Genomic DNA, 20,246 nt, shown 5'->3' with positions numbered 1-20,246 from the left:
GTCTTTAGTAGATGTCTATCTGATGGGGCTGTAGCTAAATTTAAGGAAGTGATTCCATCGGCATTTAATTCTTATGTCTCAATACAACAAAGGACTCTTTTGCTAATTTCAGTCCCTTTAAAATTGATCGTCTTGTTGATAGTGTCGTAGGTTTAGGATTAGCACTTGACTCTATTGCCCCTCTAACAAACATGACAATAAAACAGAAGAGGTAAGCTCCATCGTAAAACTCCCAAACCTGCAAATTAAAGCAAACGTAACAAAAACTTGAAGGGATATTGTGTTCCACCAAACTTCGAAAAATCTCGTTCAGTCTGTCAAGATACACTTAAAACATATAGTAAGGTAATGCCAGAGCCATTGATATGAGATATGATGGCTACCTACTGCCCATGTGATCCATGTGATTATTATTATTATTATTAGTCTTTTCAATATATTATTACTATTATTTTTATCAATCTCTATATGGAACCTGTGTTGTGATATGCTCTGTTCCCCCTCTATGTCTATCTCTCCCGCTTTCTCTTTTTCTCTTAACCCAACCAATCAAGGCAGATGGCCGCCCACCCAGAGCCGGGTTCTGCTTAAGGTTTCTTCCTGTTTAAAAAGGGAAGAGTTTTTCCCTTGCCACTGTCGCCAAGTGCTTGCTAATGGGGTAATGTTTGATCTCTGTAAATAATATTATAAAGAGTACAGTCTAGACTTGCTCCATATGAAAATTGATCTGAGATAACTTTTATTATGATTTGGCGCTATATAAAGAAAATTGACTTGACAGCTTGACAGAATTATCCTACAGTGAATATATATATATTTTTTACATCTCTTGCCTTTAGATAAGACTTTGTCACACCTAATTTTCTACTCCGACATTAGTCATGAAATTTAATATCACCATTGACTCCACTCAAAAGTATACTTTGTGAATTGTAGTCGATTGAAGCTTAAATCAAAGTATGTTATTCTGTTTCAACATGTAATCCATTTAAACTATGTCTAATCCATTGAAACTAAAATCCTCTGACTAAAAGCTTGTTCTAAAACAGGATAGTGTAATGTCCAAAGCATAATAGAGAAGTTGATATTGTTATGAGTGGACTGACTACTAGAAATTAGTCTATTGAGAATGGCCACATTCATCTGTATCCATATGATCAGCTTTATATTAAGCTTTAAGGTATATTCAATGTCACTGTCCATACAGCCATTCAAAAAACATTTAAATAACTGGATATTCTTACCACTGATAAATCCGTTGGGGCGGGTCTGGGCTCTGTTGAGTGCAGCTTGCACACCAGGCTGGAACGGCTTCCCTGAGCCAGGCTGCTGCGTGTACATGGAGTAAATGGAGCTGGCTGCTAAGGTCTGGGGCTTACTCAGGTTGGTGTCTTTGGAGGAGGGCAACTCTGGGGTGAAGGGCCGTACTGTGGCGGCAGGTGGAGGGTCTTGCTTGGGGGGTAGGGGGAGTGTCTGGCTCTGTGACGGTGGGACAGGACTGCGGCCCTGTGCAGCTTGAGGCTGCTGGCTGTGCGGCTTGGCTTTAGGAAAGGTGCCTGTATTGAGGCCTGGTTTGCTGTAGGGAATAACACCAGGTCCTTTGGGTTTGGTGGGGACAGGTGGAGGCACCTTGACTGGGGCCTTAACAGCAGACTGAAAGATGAGATGAGAGAAAGATAGAAAATTAGATTCCAGGGTGTATTGTCGCTGGTAATAAACAAATCTAACCAAATATATATTTCTATGGACATGTGAGGAGCGTAATTTTCATTCCCTCTCACCTGAGCATCCCTGACCAGGTCATCACTACTCTGGTTTTTTCGTAAGGAAGTGGTGGGAACCTCTGTTGGCTCAAACATGGAAAATGGACGTACCTTCCTGTCCTTCTTCAGTTCCGTTTCATCTAACCATAGATCACATGTAGAGGTAGCAATCAGTTTCGGCTCACATGTTCAGACAGAGTGACCTTTGGAAGCTTTTGTTCTGCCTCATCAACAGTTAAAGGACGATACTCCAGGGCAATTTCTGTGGAAATGCTTTGTGTGTGTGTGTATTTGTATATATTATATATGTAATTGCTGGTGACTGCATCTGTGTATGTTCATTACCTTGTTCCGTGTGAGAGTTCAAGTGAGAGGTCATTCGTGGCAGTGTTGAAGCTGGACCATGACCGTTTGAGTTGGACTCTGGACCTGCAGAGCTCCAATCCGCCAGCTTGGATGACTGAAGGCCTTGGAGATACAAAGGAGAGGAGGGAGATAAACACCAAGCTGCAAAGAAAAACAGCATCCAAGAGTGAATGTAGTAGTTTTGCCTTCCTCTTCACTCATTTGTTTTTTGGTTGACTGACTAAGACCCAGCCAGTGGCCATGCATGTCGGCAGACATCCACGGTCGGATGAGGCATAAAAGCACACAGCTCTTTGCAAGTAACAGGATTAGCATCACATCAAAAATGGTAAAAACATGATTTATATCCCATTGCCTGCAGATTGTAGATAAATGCTCCCTCTCGAGAGCTGTTGTAAAAATATTTTTCTACAAACACACACATTTTGCATACAAGACCTGATTGTTTTGGTCAGAATCCACACAAATGTCAGTTCAAGTGAAGGTTATGTTTGTTCCAACTGACCCATTTAGAGCGGCAGAAAAAAGAACTGAGGAGAAAGCTCGACAAACACGCTTTAACAAACAGCAGCAAAACAAGCAAACAGGACCGAAGATCCAGCCAGGAAATTATGAAAATATGTTATCTTTTCATATCTTTTCATCTTTTTCAGTGAATCACTCACATGAAAAATAAAAACATTGAAACAAAGCCGTTGAGGAGCACACACGCACACACAAACACAAGTGTGTACCTTTTCTCTTAGCCCGCAGCTCTTTCAGAGGCTTAAGCAAGAACATGGCTTCTGAGGAAGATGCATTCAAAAGACAAGAAAAACAGAGTAGCCTTAGAGCTCCAGATCTCCCTTTGCTCAAGACATGCTGTTGGCTGGGCCCAGGCAGGGCCCCCCCTGAGGGGCCACGCACAGACCAGCACAACCCCCAGGAGCCTGCCTGATCCTCTACACAATGTCCCGGTTTGAGAGAAACTGGGAATGGGTGTACATTTGAGCAGATTCCTCATCCTCCCCGCCCATCCCTCTCTCTCTTCTTTCCATATTGCAAATCAACTCAGCATGCAGAAATAATTGCGTGCAACATCGTGGCAGCTTGGGAAAAACCTGTTACTTTTACTTCCTGTATGCGTTTTGTTCTTTTAATAGGAATATATGGGCTGATGAGGATGTTAGAGAGAGAGGGAATGAGGATGGGGGTGGTCCCTTCTGCTGTTGTTTTGTAATGACTAATTTTGGTTTTGGATCATTCATTTTTAATAACATGAAGCGCGCTGCTGGCCCACTATCCACTAGGGGACCGATTTAAGAGGGGCTAAGAGAGCGAGTCAGAGATGCAGCGCATGAGAAAGAATTGCTCATAGAGGATGGCATGGAGAGCATCTTTAAATGGGATATGTTACTCTGGTCCGTCATCCATTTGGCCAAATGCCTTTCCCCTCGATTACACAGCATACATGCTACTGTAGTCCATGGGGAGAGGATGCTGGTGCAACAACAGCTGACTGCACCATCTCTCAAACTCAACTTTAAAATAAAACAATGACAATAACAATACCAAACTTTAAAAATGTTGTACTCAGACTCCTGCTAACCTTCTGCCTCCATCTGCAAATCAATGCTTTGCAGTTTGGATTTGTTTGACTACAAAGCTCTAATTCATCTGAACCAAACAAAATAATTAAATGTCAAAAGCACATAGGTGACCTCTAACGTCATTTAAGTGAGCATTCATTTGAAACATTTACTAATTTGCCTGTGTGAGAATAACAGCTAGTGTAGTGTGAGCTGGTATAAAGAATGACACAGATACACACGCCATGGCAAAAATACTGGTTCAAAAAGTTCACTCACTCCAAAAACATATCAAAATTCAGGAATGTTTACAAAATATTATGATGTTCAGGCTCAGCAATACTAAATCACAACACACCATCCAGGAGGTAACTAGCTACCTTCTGAGCTCAGAGTGACATCAGCAGCTGTCCCAGAATCCTCTGTGCCTGCTGGAACCAGGACAGTTGTCACATTTTAATAAGAAAAAAAACATACCTGACTTCATGATGAAACAGAAACAAAGGGCACAGTTGTTGAGAAAAAAATACACTACTTTTGACCTTTAAACTCCTTACTATGTGTGACCTGGAAATGTAAGATACCATTTTTTTAATCTGCTGCTGAGTGAGCTGATGCTGACTCAACTTTGGTTGACTAAAATATGTGTTAAATGACAGGAGAAACAAAGTGGAGGGCTGCTGCCAAGTGGACACCAGCAGAGACCCCAGTCATGGTCAGAAAAGAAGAGTCACTGCCTGCAGCCTCTCAGTTATGAGATGAGAGGCTGCAGGCAGTGTATCATCTCTGGTTGCTCACCTGTGCTGGCCTTGTTCTGCGGGTCGTGGGCTGGTAGGGTGGCAGTGCCGTCTGGGTAGGCTGGTTTTACTAGCAGGTCGTGTCTCACTGGGCCGCGGGGCATAGTGGACGACTGGATGTATGGGCCGACCGCTGCCACACGAGACGGACCTGACTGCTGTCCGGCTGGGCCATCAGAGGGCAGCTGGACAGTGAAAGGGTTGGAGAGAGAGAAAAAAAAAACACAAGAAGAGGCTTTTAAAGCACCGAAAGTCTGCGAGAGTAAGATGAAGTGCAGTACAACAGCAGATACAAAATAAACTATTCAGACATAAACATATAGAAAACAGAATGATAACAAAAAAAATTATATGATCATTTTGATAATGGCACAAAAAAAGTGTTGGGATACTCAGGTGTGACTCAGTCAAAATCAGTATCCAATGATCAAAGAAAGCATTCTGAAGTTACTGTTCATATGGGAAGCAATGACATCTAGAGCAGTTGTAATATTCATTACATCCCAGAAATTATAATATGATGAATGAAAAATTGACAGACAACCATATTGTTCTTTGCCACTTCGACCTGAGGGTGGCGCCAGAGCGTCTAACATCATTGCAATAAAATGAGGTGTGCATGAAGTGTTCAAACACTTTAACCTACCATATGTGTGGTGTTTGCTGAATGGTCATTAAAGTGAAATGAAGTGGAGTGACAAGTGGAATTTCAGACCTGCCAGTGGCTGAGTGGGGCTTAATGTAAAGTTAAAATATAGCAGTAACTACAATTTATCCTTTGAGGACCGTGAATGTCTGTAGAAGTACTAAATAGTTTGGTGATCCACTTAACAGATCCTGGCAGAGATGTTTTCCAGAGAAAGAAATGCTTTACTCTGGACCAAAATGTTGGATCCCCTGAGCCTTGCACCATAACAATAATTTTAAATTTCTAAGTAATTACAATTACTACAATATATTGCTTCAAGATGACTCAGAAAATTCTCTAATTTCAGTATCATTGTGCTTTTTATAAACACATGCAATGCAGCACCGTACTTTACAAGAATCTTAAAAGTACTTGGATAGTGGTGACCTCTCCATTTTGGACAGGAGATCTTAGGAGTTTCAAGACAGAAAGCCAAACTTTGACTGCAGATTTTGGTTAAGTTTTCCTAAACCATTTTTCAAAAATATAGCTCAACCCTGAGATAAAACTCTTACAATCTTACACTTCTGATGGATGACAACACACTGTGATCCTTTAAAGCAAGATGAACACAGCTCACTATGCCTGTCAAGGGTCGAAAGAACTAATGAAACCTGAAGTGCCAAGGCATACTGAAGAACAGAGAGAAAATAAGACAGATTTTCAGCTCCAGTGCTAGTTTAATTACCTGAGGATGAGTGTCTTTTGAAGCCCTCTCTTTAACAGGATAGCCATTCTTGAGAAAACAAAAGCACAAACATGCAACAGAAGTTCAAAATACCAAATAATCCCCTTTTTCCAATCCAATATCACCAACTTCTTAATTTCGCCTGAACTACATTGTATGTTACTTATACACTGCGAGATGACAGCTCCCTGACTACCTCTCTCAGTCAGTACGGTTATACGTGCTTGTTGGCTGATGTCAGACAGACGCTTGCTGTTTGGTTAGAGAAGAGAGCAGCTTGGATGGAGTGTGTCTTTGTGCTGTTGTAAAAAAGGCCTTCTCATTATGATTCCAGGCAGACTGTGGGTAAATCACCTCCTCACTAGGGCCTATTCAGGCCACACACACACACACACACACACACACACACACACACACACACACACACACACACACACACACACACACACACACACACACACACACACACACACACACACACACACACACACACACACACACACACACACACACACACACACACACGTGTTTTGTTTCTGCTTTACTTAAGATGTCAAGAGGGCATCAAAAATTGGGTTTTTTAAAGTTGGAGGTTATACATCTAAAAAGGCTTCTAGCAGAAATTCAGAAGGATACATTAAATCACCATTATTTATTATTTATGTTCTAACTTACAGGCCATTTTAGATCTTGTACACTGCATCTGCTAAGTAAACATTGCATGCGGAATACTAAAAGAACAACAACAAAGAAAGAAACATTTCTGATGGCACTGAATGTAAACAGCTTGGTGCTTTGCTTTACACATTTATGAATCAACATAAAAGATGAAAAACAATTTTTGCAGTTAATTGGTTACAAGAAAGAAAGTTAGTGTTGAAGGCCAATGAAACACCCTATTAACAGTAGGGTCCAAAAGTCTGCTTTCCTATTCACTCTCAAACTTTTGGGTCTTACTGTGTGTCATTTGATTTGATCCTGAAAACATAATTAAAGAAATTACTGCACCATCCTCTCAGAATGATTATGATTCCTTTTTGGTCGCCCTTATAGTACATGCCTGCTCTCGCTACAGATGTGTAATTTAAATCCACACTTAAACTCAAGCAGTGAACATGTTAATTTCTCTTCCACAGAGTCTATTTCATAGACAGGTTTGTTGTCTCATTTCTATATACAATCCCATAGCAACCTGCGTTCAAAACAACTCGTGGAAAGGGGGGAGAGGAGCAGAGCAGCAGGGAGACATCAGGAAGTGAGCTCATAGCCAAAACCATTACATCCATTACGGAGGGTACAAAGACTTGATTATTCAGCTTGCTGCTTTCTAGTATGCGTTTAATCCTGTCATGTAATTAATTATAAATTGTGCTTTAAAAAGCCAATGTTTTTTTTTTTTTTTTTTTTTTAAATAAGATGGTTGGTTGCCTTGAAGAAAACTGGTTATTTGCTTCTTCCTGTTTCTGTCAAAAGTGCAGCCAGAAAAGATACCATCTTCCCTGACATTCCTGCCTGTCTGCAATGTCAGCCTGCACTCATTACTCCTCTACTCATCTTCAAGAGTTGTTTCTGCCGAATAACACAGCTGAGTGAAGTGAGATGCAACTCTGTGACATGATCAAAACAATGATCAATCCCCACCAGCTTTTTCAGACAGAAAGAGATCAAAGAATGGAGAAAGACGAGGGAGTTGCTAGGTTTTCCCCACACAGAGGATAGAAAGTTAGAGCCTTACGTTGGCATGGGTGAGCTCTGAATGCCACGGCTTCTGAGGCTTCAGGGGGTAAAGAGAGATACAAACAGCCTTTATTATGAAGCCACTAGGGGGAGCTTTGATCAAAACCAATTCTAGCAGTTATTACAAGATATGAATATTGGTGTCCTGACTAATTGTGAAAAAGTCACATTAATGATTAAAAGTAGGTCAACACCTTTCACAAAATATAAAAGATGATATGTGAGGGTGCTCCATATCCTGTTGTGTGCATGCTTTTCTGTTGTTGTGTTGACTGTGTGTGATAATACTTACAGGCAAGTTTTCTTTCTGCTGCAGTGCAGCCTTCTTCTTCCACAGCCGATCTCGGAGCTCATTAATCCGTTTGTCCATAGCAGCTACCTCCAGGTTGCGCTTGTTCAGGCTCTCTCTCTGGTGCTGCAGTTTAGAGTTTTGATCCTGGTTGAGCTTGTTCCTCAGCTGTCCACCAAGAAGGACATAAAGACAAGTTTAACATTTGTGCCCATTTAAAACAAATATCAATATGGAGCTAAATTTTGATTTGGTGCTGTGTTTCATATTACTGGGATTATAGTGTGCCTGTGTAATCCTTACACTTGATTATCTGAAACACATGCACACACCTGAAGCTCCTTGTAGAGGCGGTCTAGTTCAGCCACAGAGGTCTGGTTATCGTGGAAGTTGTCCATCTTGCCATTTTTGAGCAACTCCAGCTGCAGGCTGAGCTCCTCCACCTTGGATGCAGCCATCACCAATTCTCTCTGCTTCTGCTGGAACAGGTTGTTCATCTGCTCAATCTCCTCGACTGTAGAGGGAGAGGGACACAATATCATGAAGACAGACAGTCAAAGAAAGACTTTGTGTAGTTTCCATAATAGCCATAATCTTGTACAATCATCCATTTATCAGAAACAAAAAGAAAACACAACACATATAATTTGACCTTGAATCTATGAGCTTACCCAGTTTGCCATTGCTGAGGCGTTTCTGCTCCACTTGGCCCTTGAGGGCCCGGACCTTCTTGAGCCGACTTTCTTGGTTCTCGATGTTCTCCCGGAGGCGCTGTAGCTTTTCCTGCTCAGAGGCCTGCTGCTGCTGACGCTGCTCCTGCTGCTTTAGGTAGCGCAGTCGCTGCTCCTAGAGTGACAAAAGAGAAAGGGAGTAAGGAGCAGAAGTTACAAAAATACTCAAACAAACAAATCCCCTGTCTGAGTATGCTTTTCTTAGCAGCTACTGTCCAAGTTGTGTGAAAGCACTGAGCTACACACTGTGTTAAGATGTTAAGGGGCTTACTATTCTCATGTTTCTTCATGTAAATCTCCAACAGGCTCTTTCTTTAGGTTAAGGGTTAAGAAAATATTCTGTGAAACTCAACAGTGTCAAACCTTTAAAACCCATCATCAGTTTTGAAAAATGTGTTATAAACCTGTCAGAGCTCTCTCAAACAGGTTCTGAGATGAACATGACACTGTTCGAGGTGATGTGTGCTGACGGTAATGATTGCTTGTTTATTTGACTTGTGTGCAAGTGTACGTGACTGCTTGAAGTTACATTCCTTGGCTTGCTACAGTATCCTCAGGCATGCACACTAACAGTGTTAGAATCAGAAAGCTAGAAGTGGTTGAAGGACACACAGGTTAAAGCCTGCAGGCATATTATGGAGAGAAACAGTGAAAGAGATGACTGAGTAAAATTATTTTCTGGAAACAAAGTTTTTTTTATAAAGTTGTCTTAATATAGTATTACATGTCTGGATCAGCACAACGCAAAACTTGTTAAAGGTGCCTCAGCAAGAACCCAAAAATGCGTGGAGTAAAAATGGTCAGCCACGTCTGTTGTCTGTCAGATGTCTTTCCCCTGTCATCAATAAATCCTGAGCAAAATGAGAAACAAGCCCTAAGCAACAGACAAGAGATCTTCAAATACCAAATGAGTGCTGTGCAGCGAAAACATGCAGCTGTCTCAGGCTTCTCAAATTATAAACACTATACCTGCAGCCATCTCTAGTCCGTCTCACCTGTCTATCAGAAGCTCCACGTCTTAAGTGCACAAAACATGTTTTACATACACTACATTTGTTTTGTGTACCAATTTTCTACTTTCTTGAAATAACCCTGTCTTTAATCTCTTCCCATTATTTTGCCTCTTCTCCTCTGGATTTTACTTTCATCTCCACCACTTAACATCTTCACCCCTTGTATCCACCTAACCTTCTGCCTGCCTTTCATCTCACACCGTCTCTCTATGCACCTTTGAGGCAAGGAGTTGTTGCTGAGCTTCTATCTGCTGCTGTTGTCGTGCGGCCATCTCTTGTAGCTCGGCCAGCGTCATGTCCATCCTGGGTGTTGTCACCTGGGCAGAGATAAATAAATGGAGAAAAGGAGTAAGTACATGTATTCTTCTTTTCTTGTTTTTAAGAGTAAATCAACAGCTTGTATATTATACATTAAAAAACACCCCTTTCCATCCACCACCCATCCAACCACCCCTCCACATAAGGTTTAATACAAGACTACAAATGGGCCTTAAAGTCAGAAAAAACTGACAGACAAAACTACTACTCAGAGCATCAAAATATCTTTTCAAACCATCAAAACCATTTTTTTCTGAATCTGACATTTTCAACTTTATAATTATCTCAACATTCATGTCAATGTTGTAATGCCCTGATTAGTTTCTAATGTGCATTCATACACTAAAGGGTGTTTCTGAATGGAATTAATTAGGGCTGCAACTAACGATTATTTTGATAATCGATTAATCGGTAAATTATTTTTTCTATTAATTGATGAATCGGATAAAAAAAATTTTTTTTAAATTTCCACCCCTTCATTCAAAAACAAAACATTATTTCAAATTGACAATGCAAAGAAGTGCTCAAACAACATGTTGCTGCCTGGACGTCCCTGAGTTGTTAAAGTAATATTAAATTATAAATAATTTAAACACAACAACTAAATGTTAATGTCTGATAGCTTTAACAAAATAACATACACATGTATGCTATACAAAAAGAGATATTTTCTGTTGTTCAATCGACCTGAGCTGTTGGAACAATAAATAAAAGATAAATAATAAAGAAAAATGAAAATTGTACTGTTAACAGGATCTGTTTCAACATTCAGTGGCAGTTTAGTTATATTATTTATCGCAAACTATAACAAATTGGTAATAAAAAACCTATGTCACACAAATAGAGCACACTTATAAGTCAAAATTACCCTCCAGCAGTGTCAACCAAGAATAAAGTCTATACCAGTTCATCTCGGTGGTGTACAGACTGGTTTTATATTATTCTTAATCATTTCACACACAACCCAGAAAAAATACAATTTGTCTGTGAAACTATATATTTACAGTATAAATTGTGGTTTATTTTTGTAGTTCCCAGTATTACTTTTTCCATCATTAGGCTACCATACAAACTATGTGCGCTAGATTCCCCTGCTGCTCTCCTCATCTCCTGCTGCTGACTGAGATCTCAGCAGGTAGAAGCTGATAGTTCACTAACTATAACCAGGGAGCACACTGCAACAAGGTTAATGATCCACACGGTGACATTATATCATTGATATGACACGCAAAAGCGATAGAAAACCAATCGTTTTTTGTGCACGTGCATACGTGCGCACCATAGACTGTATATAAAATGGACGTAACATCCGTGACGTCACCCATTGGTTTGTGGACTGCTGCTTGGAAGCGAATAGTTTCGGATAAGGGCAGCGCCATCTTGAAAATTTCCGGTGCATGCTGGGTAAAAAAAAAACACGGATTCTACTTATATGGGCATCAGGAGGAGCAAGAGGCGCCCTCCTGAACCAGTGAACTAATCAACCTGTCAATCACGACGTAGCCACGCCCTAATGCATACCCTGCTTTATCGTCAAATATAAAATCAGGGAGGCCAAACTTTCACAAATGAACATCATACTACATTGAAGAAGGCTTTAAACTAGCGATTGACACCATAAGCACATTTTGAAAACATTTACTGAGGTTACAAATCAAGTGAGAAGTTGGTGAATTCTCCATTGACTTGTATAGAGACGGAAGTCGTTTTGACACCAAAACGGTCGCCCCCTGGTGGCCATTTGATAGAATGCAGTTTTAAGTTACTTCCACGTTGGCATCATTTCAGAGGACTGGAACTCCCAGCCTGGTGCGCACGCGCGCTTAGTGCCGACCTCAGCAGGATGCAGCACACACTTTCTAGTTTTATGTAGTGTGAACTGCTCCTGCACTTTAGAAGATTTCGGGTGGACCATTTTCTCCGCTTCTGCCGATACCGGCTCTGCTTAGCTACGTCTGAACTGCTCCGCGACTTGGCGAGTAATGCAGTAATCACGCGATACAACGAATCGATAATGAAATTCGTTGCCAACACTTTTAATAATCGATTTTTATCGATTTGTTGTTGCAGCCCTAGAATGAATTAGCTTAATTAGGTCAAAGAATGTACGTACTAAAATCTATGACCCACATGATGGTAATAAAGTACAAATGGAAATGTCTTGATGAAAATGCATCAAAATATCTTTACTTGACATGAGCCATGGAAGTTACTGTATATCTCTTACTCTAATTGTATTTCAATGAGGTACAGTTAAAAAAAAACCCAAAAAAACAACAGTTGCAAATCTTTTGTTTTTAAGTTAAAAAAAAAGTGTCAGATATAGATCATGCTAGCGTCATCTGTGCTGAACTGTGTCAACTAAAATATTTAATAAAAATATCTGCTGGAATTTTTAAAATGTCTCAAAAGAAGACAGTAACTACTCACCCCATTCTCCATCCTTCTGTCTGGGGGACCCTTCACTCCATTTCTCTTCGGCTCTGAGCCTCTTGAGCCTCCTGAGAAAGCAACACGATGGAAACCCCCATCAGACATCACAATTTCCTACAGAGCTGCATCAAAGGCCACTGCCTCAGTTTAGTCGGAACCAAGAAACAGCAAACTGAGTAAACGACTGGCCTTTACAGATAGCTGTGAAAAATGATTGGAACTTCCTCTCGCCTTTTTTGTTTGTCACTGTCTCTGACAGAACAAGCATACAACACTGAGGTGTATGCAGTTGCTGCAGGGGTGGGTGTAGATCAGTAGAAAGCTAGTCTGAGACTGCCTAGTGCTGAATGGTCCTAACTCCTCTTGGAAACAACACCGATCAATGCTCTTTGTGACTTGCAATAATCTCAGGATTTAACCTAATACATAACCGTCTGTGGGTGGGTCTCACTACTGTATGTGTATGTGCTTGTCTGCCTAGATGGATGCACTTATGTCCAACATGCTAGTGGTATTTGACTGCTGGGGGATCTGGCAATCCAGATTCCATCTTTAAAGCCCTGACCCATGACCAAAGCCCTTTAGCTTGCATAATGGTTTTAGATGACCCTTGACATACAGTACGTATGCTAAATACCCAGACTATTTAAGTGTTACTTTAACATAAGACCATGCTAAACCTCAATGAGAGAAATACATAGTGTAAAAATTACTCATTTAGCTACATACAATGGAGAATAAATGTCATCCTCTGACCTGAATATATTTTAAATATCTGGTATATTCAGGTTTATTTTAACTAACTTTTAAATACTTAAAGTTTACATAAATGAAAACTGTAGAAGGTAATACAGAACTGTGTTACAGAGACTGAGCAGGGCTGAGCTAACAGTGTGGGAAAACAAGAGTAGGATAAGATAACAGGAAGGGAAAACAGCCATCTAATCCCTGGGCCAGACTCAAGCTGCGAGGGGTAAAAAGGCTTAGTTACGCAACTGGGGGCTGAGAGGATAGCACACGACCAAAATACTAGGGTTTTCTGTGTTCCTAAGAAAACTGAAAAGTAACAGGCTTATGACGATGTGACTGGGACACCCTGCATTCAGCCTGGCCTCTAACAGTATGCCTAAATAAGGCTTGTTCAAGGATTTGAGGCCCGCTAATATGAAACCCTTTCCTGGATAAAGCAGGTCTTAGAGAACATTTTCTAAACTCTGTAGTGTAGAGAGAGGGAGAGAGAGAGTAGAGGTGGTCTGGTTCATTCTCAGCTTCGAAACAAGCTGTTAAAGAAAATTTCCATTCCTAAATAACCTCCAGAGAGGACATTTGTATATTTAGAGGCTGCAGGCATCTCAGGAGTTTACCAAGTCTGTGTCAAATGTCTTTTGTCTGAGGACAGCTCTTGACCAAAACACGACTCTTATGTGAAAGAGGTAACCTGCACTTCTGTTTTATTATCTGTTGCATGTGTGGTTGTGTGTGCATGTGTATGGAGACAGACACTTACCTGACTCCCTGCTAGGGGCTCGGTTGTGACGCAGAAAGAAGCGCACCTCTGCCCTGTGTTGTCCCCATCGTTGAAGCACATCCAGCATCCTCTCCCCGTCACCTACTGCTCGCTCTGCAGATGTAATACATAATAACACTTTAGGACTCAGGTCTGACGTTTAAACACACCCATAAATAAATATTAATTAAGGATGTTTAATTATAATAAGTTGGAAAGATAATAACATGTGACAAAACCAATGTAGGTCAACTGTGCACGTGAAGTTTACTTTGTGAATCCTGTCCAACCTGCCTGGTACTGCTGGCCTACATACTGAACAGGAGGTTCATTTACTCAGCATCATCTGCTGCTGGCTGATCTTTCTGAAAAATGACCTAAGTGAAAACAACGGTGATGTGTCAAGTATTCTGGCTGGTACTGAGCCAAAAAGCTCATCATCCATTCCTGAGACATTTTCTCCAACATGCTTGAGACCATTTCATTATATAAATGGATCGACACGTTACAGTCGAGCAGAGGTCAATGAAGCCAATCTATTATAAAGGCAGGACTGCAAAATAAATCAGCAAGTACTGTAATATACAGATTATCATTAGCTTGAATCTAAACTTGATGCACAATGTCACTGATGTGTTTTCAAGGAGAGACAGTGGTGGCCTGCAGAGACAATCTTTTCAGCAGTTAGCAGTCTTTTTTCAGGCTATTTGAGGAAGTACTTAAACACAATAATTGGCACTTTTTTCACTCTTATAGCAGCGTCACCATGGAAACTGCTACGCACCCCGGCTCCTTGAGTTCTGATTCTGAATACTTCCTGACTCTGAGTGATGGGGAAAATGGGGAAGGCATGAAATCTCAAACCCCCTCTGCCTCCCCACCTGAGAGATGCAGGAGATGTCTGGGTGCTTGTGTTTGTTATGGGGATTATGGGCTCTAGTTCATTTGCATTTCAGACCAAAAGCAGATAAGCCCTTCAAAACGAAATTACCAAGCAGTTGACCACATTGCTAATCTCCATATATGGTCTACTTCAGAGAAGCAATTTCCCTCTAATTAAAGGAAGAAGACAAACAAGTGTCTGTACAAGGAACTCTGTCCCCTGGGATACAGACATGCTTCACGAACAAAACAGCATGTGACAGAAAATCTCATGTTTTTAATGTTGAGCAGATGGATGAAGATAACACTGAGTAAACTGGCACAGTCAAGTCACTCACCAGATCCACGCCACATCTCAGACAGGTGGCAGTCCATCTCCCCGGGCTCCTTGCACAACTCCACCACATCCCGGCACAGCGTCTCCGGGGTAACAGGGACCTCAGTAAAATGCTGGTCATTGTTACTGAGGTATACTGTCAGGAACATCTGTTGGAAGAGAAAGGCGGACGACAGGGCGAATTAAACCGAGAAGTTAGATAACAACATAAGGGAGGTAGGGAGGGGTTTTATTTGGCGTGGTGTGCTACAATAAAATGTTGTAAATAGATAACTGTTTAAATTGAGAAGTTAGGACATCGTACTCATTTATTGTTGCCTTATTAAGTTTATAAAGTCAGGCTAACCCAGGAGGACACTCGGTTATAATACCATTATACTATTCTATGCATGTTAAAGAGAACTGAGACTCAACATGCCCCTAGACACACCTGGTAGAGATCTGCACTCTACTGTGTGTTGATATGCGCGCTTTGCAGAAAGGAGTATCAGTGTCCCAACCCTCATTCCTCTATGTCAACACAGAAATCAGAGGCTGACACCATTTCATTCCACAATTCCATTTCACCAACTAGTGCTGTCACCACACACACACACACACACACACACACACACACACACACACACACACACACACACACACACACACACACACACACACACACACACACACACACACACACACACACACACACACACACACACACACACACACAGCAAGAAGCAGAGCACTGAGGACTCTGGAGAAGCTGGATTTGTATGTCAGTGTGTGACACTGACATACAACGGCTGAGCCTGGTTTACGACTTTCTAAAATTGAAACAGACGATCTCAATGAAGCCGTCACTGACACAATGTGAAAGTCTTCAGTTGCTGCGACAAAAAATAAACACACTGAAAAACTGAGCAGGAAACTGAGCTGTCTGACAACAAACATCTTTAAGGTTGCCAGGTACGTTCAATACTGAAACTATGACAGGTAGTGTATTGCTGACAAACTTTTTAAGAAAGTTTCAAATCAATACTTAGATATAATTTATTTTTTATTGCTATAACAGATCAGGAGTCCAGTGTAATAAAATGTCAAACTACAGCCGTGACAGTCAATTTAAAAATACACATCTGGGAGTTTAATGTCATCTTCTGCCTGCGTGATGCTATAAGACCTATACAAACACTGACAGTAGCAATGAAAGTGAAAAATTGTCTGTCTGTAGTCATAAACAGATATATGCTTAAGAGGCTTTCAGGGTCGTGCGGTACTATCCTCCCAGCTGTAATCTGATCACACGTTAGGAATGAGAGCTTTGATAAGGCCGTATTAAACCCAATATTACAACATGCAACGACTTGACTTATTGAACCGTTTGTTTCAGCCGCGGGTTTTGGCACAATGTCAAGTCTTCACACTGACTTCGGCGTTGCTGCAATAGATAAGCAGCAGCAGCCAAAGAATAACCTGGAAAGTGTTTTATTGTTAGGATACTATTGTTTTCCCCCTCTCTCATTGTTTGAAACCCCCAGGTTAGACTGTCAGATTTTTCTATTCTCAGTATGCTGCCGTGAACGGCCGTGCCTACAGGGACCATGGTGGGAACATCAGGTCAGCAGGGTCACAGACACAAAGGGCTCGGAAAGGGGGCGACAACATGCAGAGCAGCTGCAGAAACAAAATTTGGGTTGCTTTTGAACTGTCGGGTGAACTGAGTAAATCTGCAACACTACTTAAGATAAGTGGCTTTATTCCCCTTTTATTCTTCAAATGAAGTGAGTGGAAGTGAGTGGCCAGGTGATATGTTTCCTCTGAAAATCTCCTTAGCAACAATACAGGAGGGTAAGGTGGAAGTAAAGGGTGACGGTCTGACTCAGAGGGCCTGACTCAACTGGTTTGTTCCACAGGGATATAAATGAGAGATCCCCATCAATAGAGCGAATCAGCAGCAGTGAGTCACCCTTGCCAGTAATCTACAGTGCAGGAAGCTGTAAACAGACATTTCTCCTGCGTTCATCGCTGCCCATAGAAGACCTTATAGCTCTGTGGTGGAGGACCACCCAAGAGAACAAAGTCAGAAACAAGACTTATCTTCCAATCAGCTAATCAGGCAGGTTTTAGTGTTTGTCGTACGTAGTTGTGGAACGACACCGTCACAGCAGAGTAACTAAAAAAAACCCTCAGCTGGAGTCATTTTCATGTATCTGCATTTAGCAGATCACCCATACAGCCATTCAGAGACCAACGCAGAGCAGCTGACATCATCACAACTTCCCAGCAATGTAGGACATTCAAATAACCCTGTTAATATTTGGCGAGTGAAAGAGAGACAACAGAGCGAGGGGTGGGGTGGGGGTGGGGGGTGGGTGGTTAGTAGGAGTGAAAGAGAGTGAGGAGACAGAAACACTGATGGGAGGGGGAATGGAGTCTTGGGGTGGGGGCTGGCAGAGGGGGGGAGTGGCTATGCCTACACTGAAAGCCAATTCTTCTCAGCACTAAAGTTAATGATCCAGGGCCAGCTAGCCAGTCCAAGCCTCCATCGAGATGAGTTAGCATTTACCGCTGACCTTCATCCACCACTTATGGGATAGCATATTGCACACGTGCTTTATATACATAATCAAATAAGCTAATTCGGCCCATTTTCATACATCTTTGCATATTCATGGTGTTTAGGGAACAATTAATGTGATAAAAAAGGGTTCGACATAATATTAATATTGTTTACTCACCGTTATCACTGCACTCAAATTGCAGAACAGTCTTTATCACGATACACTATATGGTCCATTATTGTCTGAATTTAACTATTACAAGTTCAACTTTTCCAAAAATATTTCTCAGATGCTTGAGGAGGATGTCAGAAAATTAAAGGTCCAATTTGAATTTCCATTATCAAAAGTACATCAACTTCAGAAAAGGTATTCTAGATATTGAACATTTTAATTTGCCCAGCCCGACTGCAGACCAGAGCCGCGGCTATCCTGATTAAGGTGGAAAATATTGGCAGCAGTTGTCTACTTAAAGTGACAGGAGAGGAGAGAGCCCTTACTCCTTGTTTCTTCTCAGCCAAACAACTTGAGAGCTCATTAAATATTCATAAATACAACAGTGAGTAAAATTAAACAGCTCAATACCAACATGATATGCCTGTTTAAAGCAGAATACCTAACAAGACTGCATTAGGTGGCCTAAGAGAGCTGAACAGTACCAATCTGAATTTAATATGAGAGTGTGTGACAAAAATGTCTTCTGTCTATCAGAACGGGTGACAGAAGCATCTGCTGAATTGCACTTTTCTCCTACCTGAGACAGGGCAAAGATATCACCCAGGGGAAGGAGAAAGGGGACGGGCTGCTCCTGTTGCTGATAGTGATAGAGTTCAAAATGCATCACAGTATCAGCCAAGTCAAAGCTCATGCAGAGTCGTCTCCCTGGGTCAGGGACCAATGTGACAGCCCAAAATCGTACACCAACAATTATAGCAAGTGTGAAGAAATGTGTCCATTTACACTGCAGCCTGCGTCACTGCACACTGTAGATATTCTCAAAGCAGAGCAGCTATAAGGCGAGGTCATTGGGGCTATATCTCAGGGATTAAGTTAATCCGCTATATAAAAATATAGCTTTTCAACAGACTACTGGCTCCATCATGGAGCCAGTAGTCTGTTGAAAAGCTATATTTTTGGAGCCTCCATGTTACAATAGTAAGCTTAAATTCGAAGGCTTGCAGCAAGACCACAAGCTGTAAGGTGTAGAGAAAGCCAAACTATGCAGGTGTTCACTCTCATGAGTATATTTCACTGTTAAGTTGTACAGCAGCAGGTTTAAAAGTTGTTTAAATCTATTTAATTAGGTACTGTAGTGACTTGGGTAGAACAAAAAACCTACAAAGTATTGGGGGTCAGTAGAAGCTGCTTAAGATCCTCTTTTGCACACAAAGTAACACAGATAGGAGTGTGTGTCTCTCGGAGATGAAAGGCTGTAACATCAAACCCTCAGACAAAAAGACACTGTAATAATAACACATCTAAAAGGAGGAGAGTGACTGCAGCTGGCAGCATTTACGTGACCTGCCGTGTTGAAAAGGGTTGAGAGGTTGAGACAGGAAGAAACAAAGAGATATACTGTAACAAATGTTCTGGGTTATTGTTCGGAAACAGGCTTGTCTCTTGATTCTGTCCTGTATGAAGTTTAGTAAGATGCAGTGGCTGAAGGAAGGTGTGGGCTATTCAAAATATACTAAAGACAAATGCTATAAACCCTACAGCTCTAAATTAGATGCTGATTTAGCCTTTTACTGTGTGATTTGGATCCTTTCTCCCATTAAAGCCTAAGGGGCTCTGAAGTAGATACCACTGATTGCAGGCCTAAGGGAACAGGCTTTTCAAGACTCTCCAGTTGTTTAGACAGAGGACTCTGAGATGACTTGAGCTTTAAAAATCAACACTGTAGCCGCAACCAATTAGAGGGAGGAATGCTGTGTCCGTGTGTGTGCGGCACTCCCACTGATCATTTAGATAACGTGCATGTACAGCGCAATAAAAAGTGGCACACATAAAGAGAGCAGTTGGCGGATCATTTTTATCTTATCTGAATGCAAAGGTAAAATTAAAAAGAAAGGTGCTCGTATGTTGATGTGAAGCCTGACAGCATATCAATCCATGTGTCCTTCCTCGCAACCCCGCTCTCTCCTTGTGAGGGTCAATTCCACTCTCAAGATCACTGTCCAAATGTAATTGGTCGCATATCGAGTTAAGAGTGATCAAAACTGTCTGCCACTGCAGTTTCCTGCTTCCAAGAATAGACAAATCACGAGGGATTGTGCTGTAATGAAAGTACTCCACATCATCAGGACATAACGAGCAAATAAAAGTCTGTCCTGTCACATCAACACAACTAAAAACACCAACGACATCAGAGATTATGATCTCCTTTTTAATGTTTATTAAAGAACCAATTATCCTGACTGATGTGCCATTTTTTTTCAACTTTGTCTCTTTTTTTAAATGTGTTAATTTTTCCTAGACAGCATGGTTCGACCTTGATCAGTGACAAGAGATTTTTAGTACTGATTAATCTTAAGCTTTATTTATTGTTCTGAATATAAAAAAGAATGCACCTAAAATTAAAATGGC

General features: G+C 41.2%; 1 protein-coding gene across 3 annotated transcripts in view; it reads right to left on the bottom strand.

Annotated features, from left to right (window-relative positions):
- tp53bp2a (tumor protein p53 binding protein, 2a) overlaps positions 1-20,246 on the bottom strand; it is a 32,263-nt gene that overhangs the window by 5,647 nt on the left and 6,370 nt on the right. For 2 of the 3 annotated variants that reach the window (XM_062430273.1, XM_062430274.1), the window contains exons 3-15: positions 15,119-15,266; positions 13,899-14,012; positions 12,389-12,459; positions 9,856-9,957; positions 8,568-8,742; positions 8,229-8,410; positions 7,900-8,064; positions 7,606-7,644; positions 5,871-5,918; positions 4,496-4,679; positions 2,109-2,231; positions 1,782-1,903; positions 1,245-1,653 (exon numbers count right to left, since the gene is read on the bottom strand). In XM_062430273.1, the coding sequence (XP_062286257.1) occupies positions 1,245-1,653; positions 1,782-1,903; positions 2,109-2,231; positions 4,496-4,679; positions 5,871-5,918; positions 7,606-7,644; positions 7,900-8,064; positions 8,229-8,410; positions 8,568-8,742; positions 9,856-9,957; positions 12,389-12,459; positions 13,899-14,012; positions 15,119-15,266 (1,882 nt within the window). The remainder of the gene's footprint in view (positions 1-1,244; positions 1,654-1,781; positions 1,904-2,108; positions 2,232-4,495; positions 4,680-5,870; positions 5,919-7,605; positions 7,645-7,899; positions 8,065-8,228; positions 8,411-8,567; positions 8,743-9,855; positions 9,958-12,388; positions 12,460-13,898; positions 14,013-15,118; positions 15,267-20,246) is intronic. The other variant, XM_062430275.1, reaches the window with a different exon arrangement.

This window comes from Scomber scombrus, chromosome 12 (genome assembly GCF_963691925.1).
Source record: "Scomber scombrus chromosome 12, fScoSco1.1, whole genome shotgun sequence".
In the NCBI taxonomy this organism is placed as follows: domain Eukaryota; kingdom Metazoa; phylum Chordata; class Actinopteri; order Scombriformes; family Scombridae; genus Scomber; species Scomber scombrus.
Note: the sequence above shows the minus strand (reverse complement) of the source record. Positions and strands in the feature narration are given on the sequence as shown.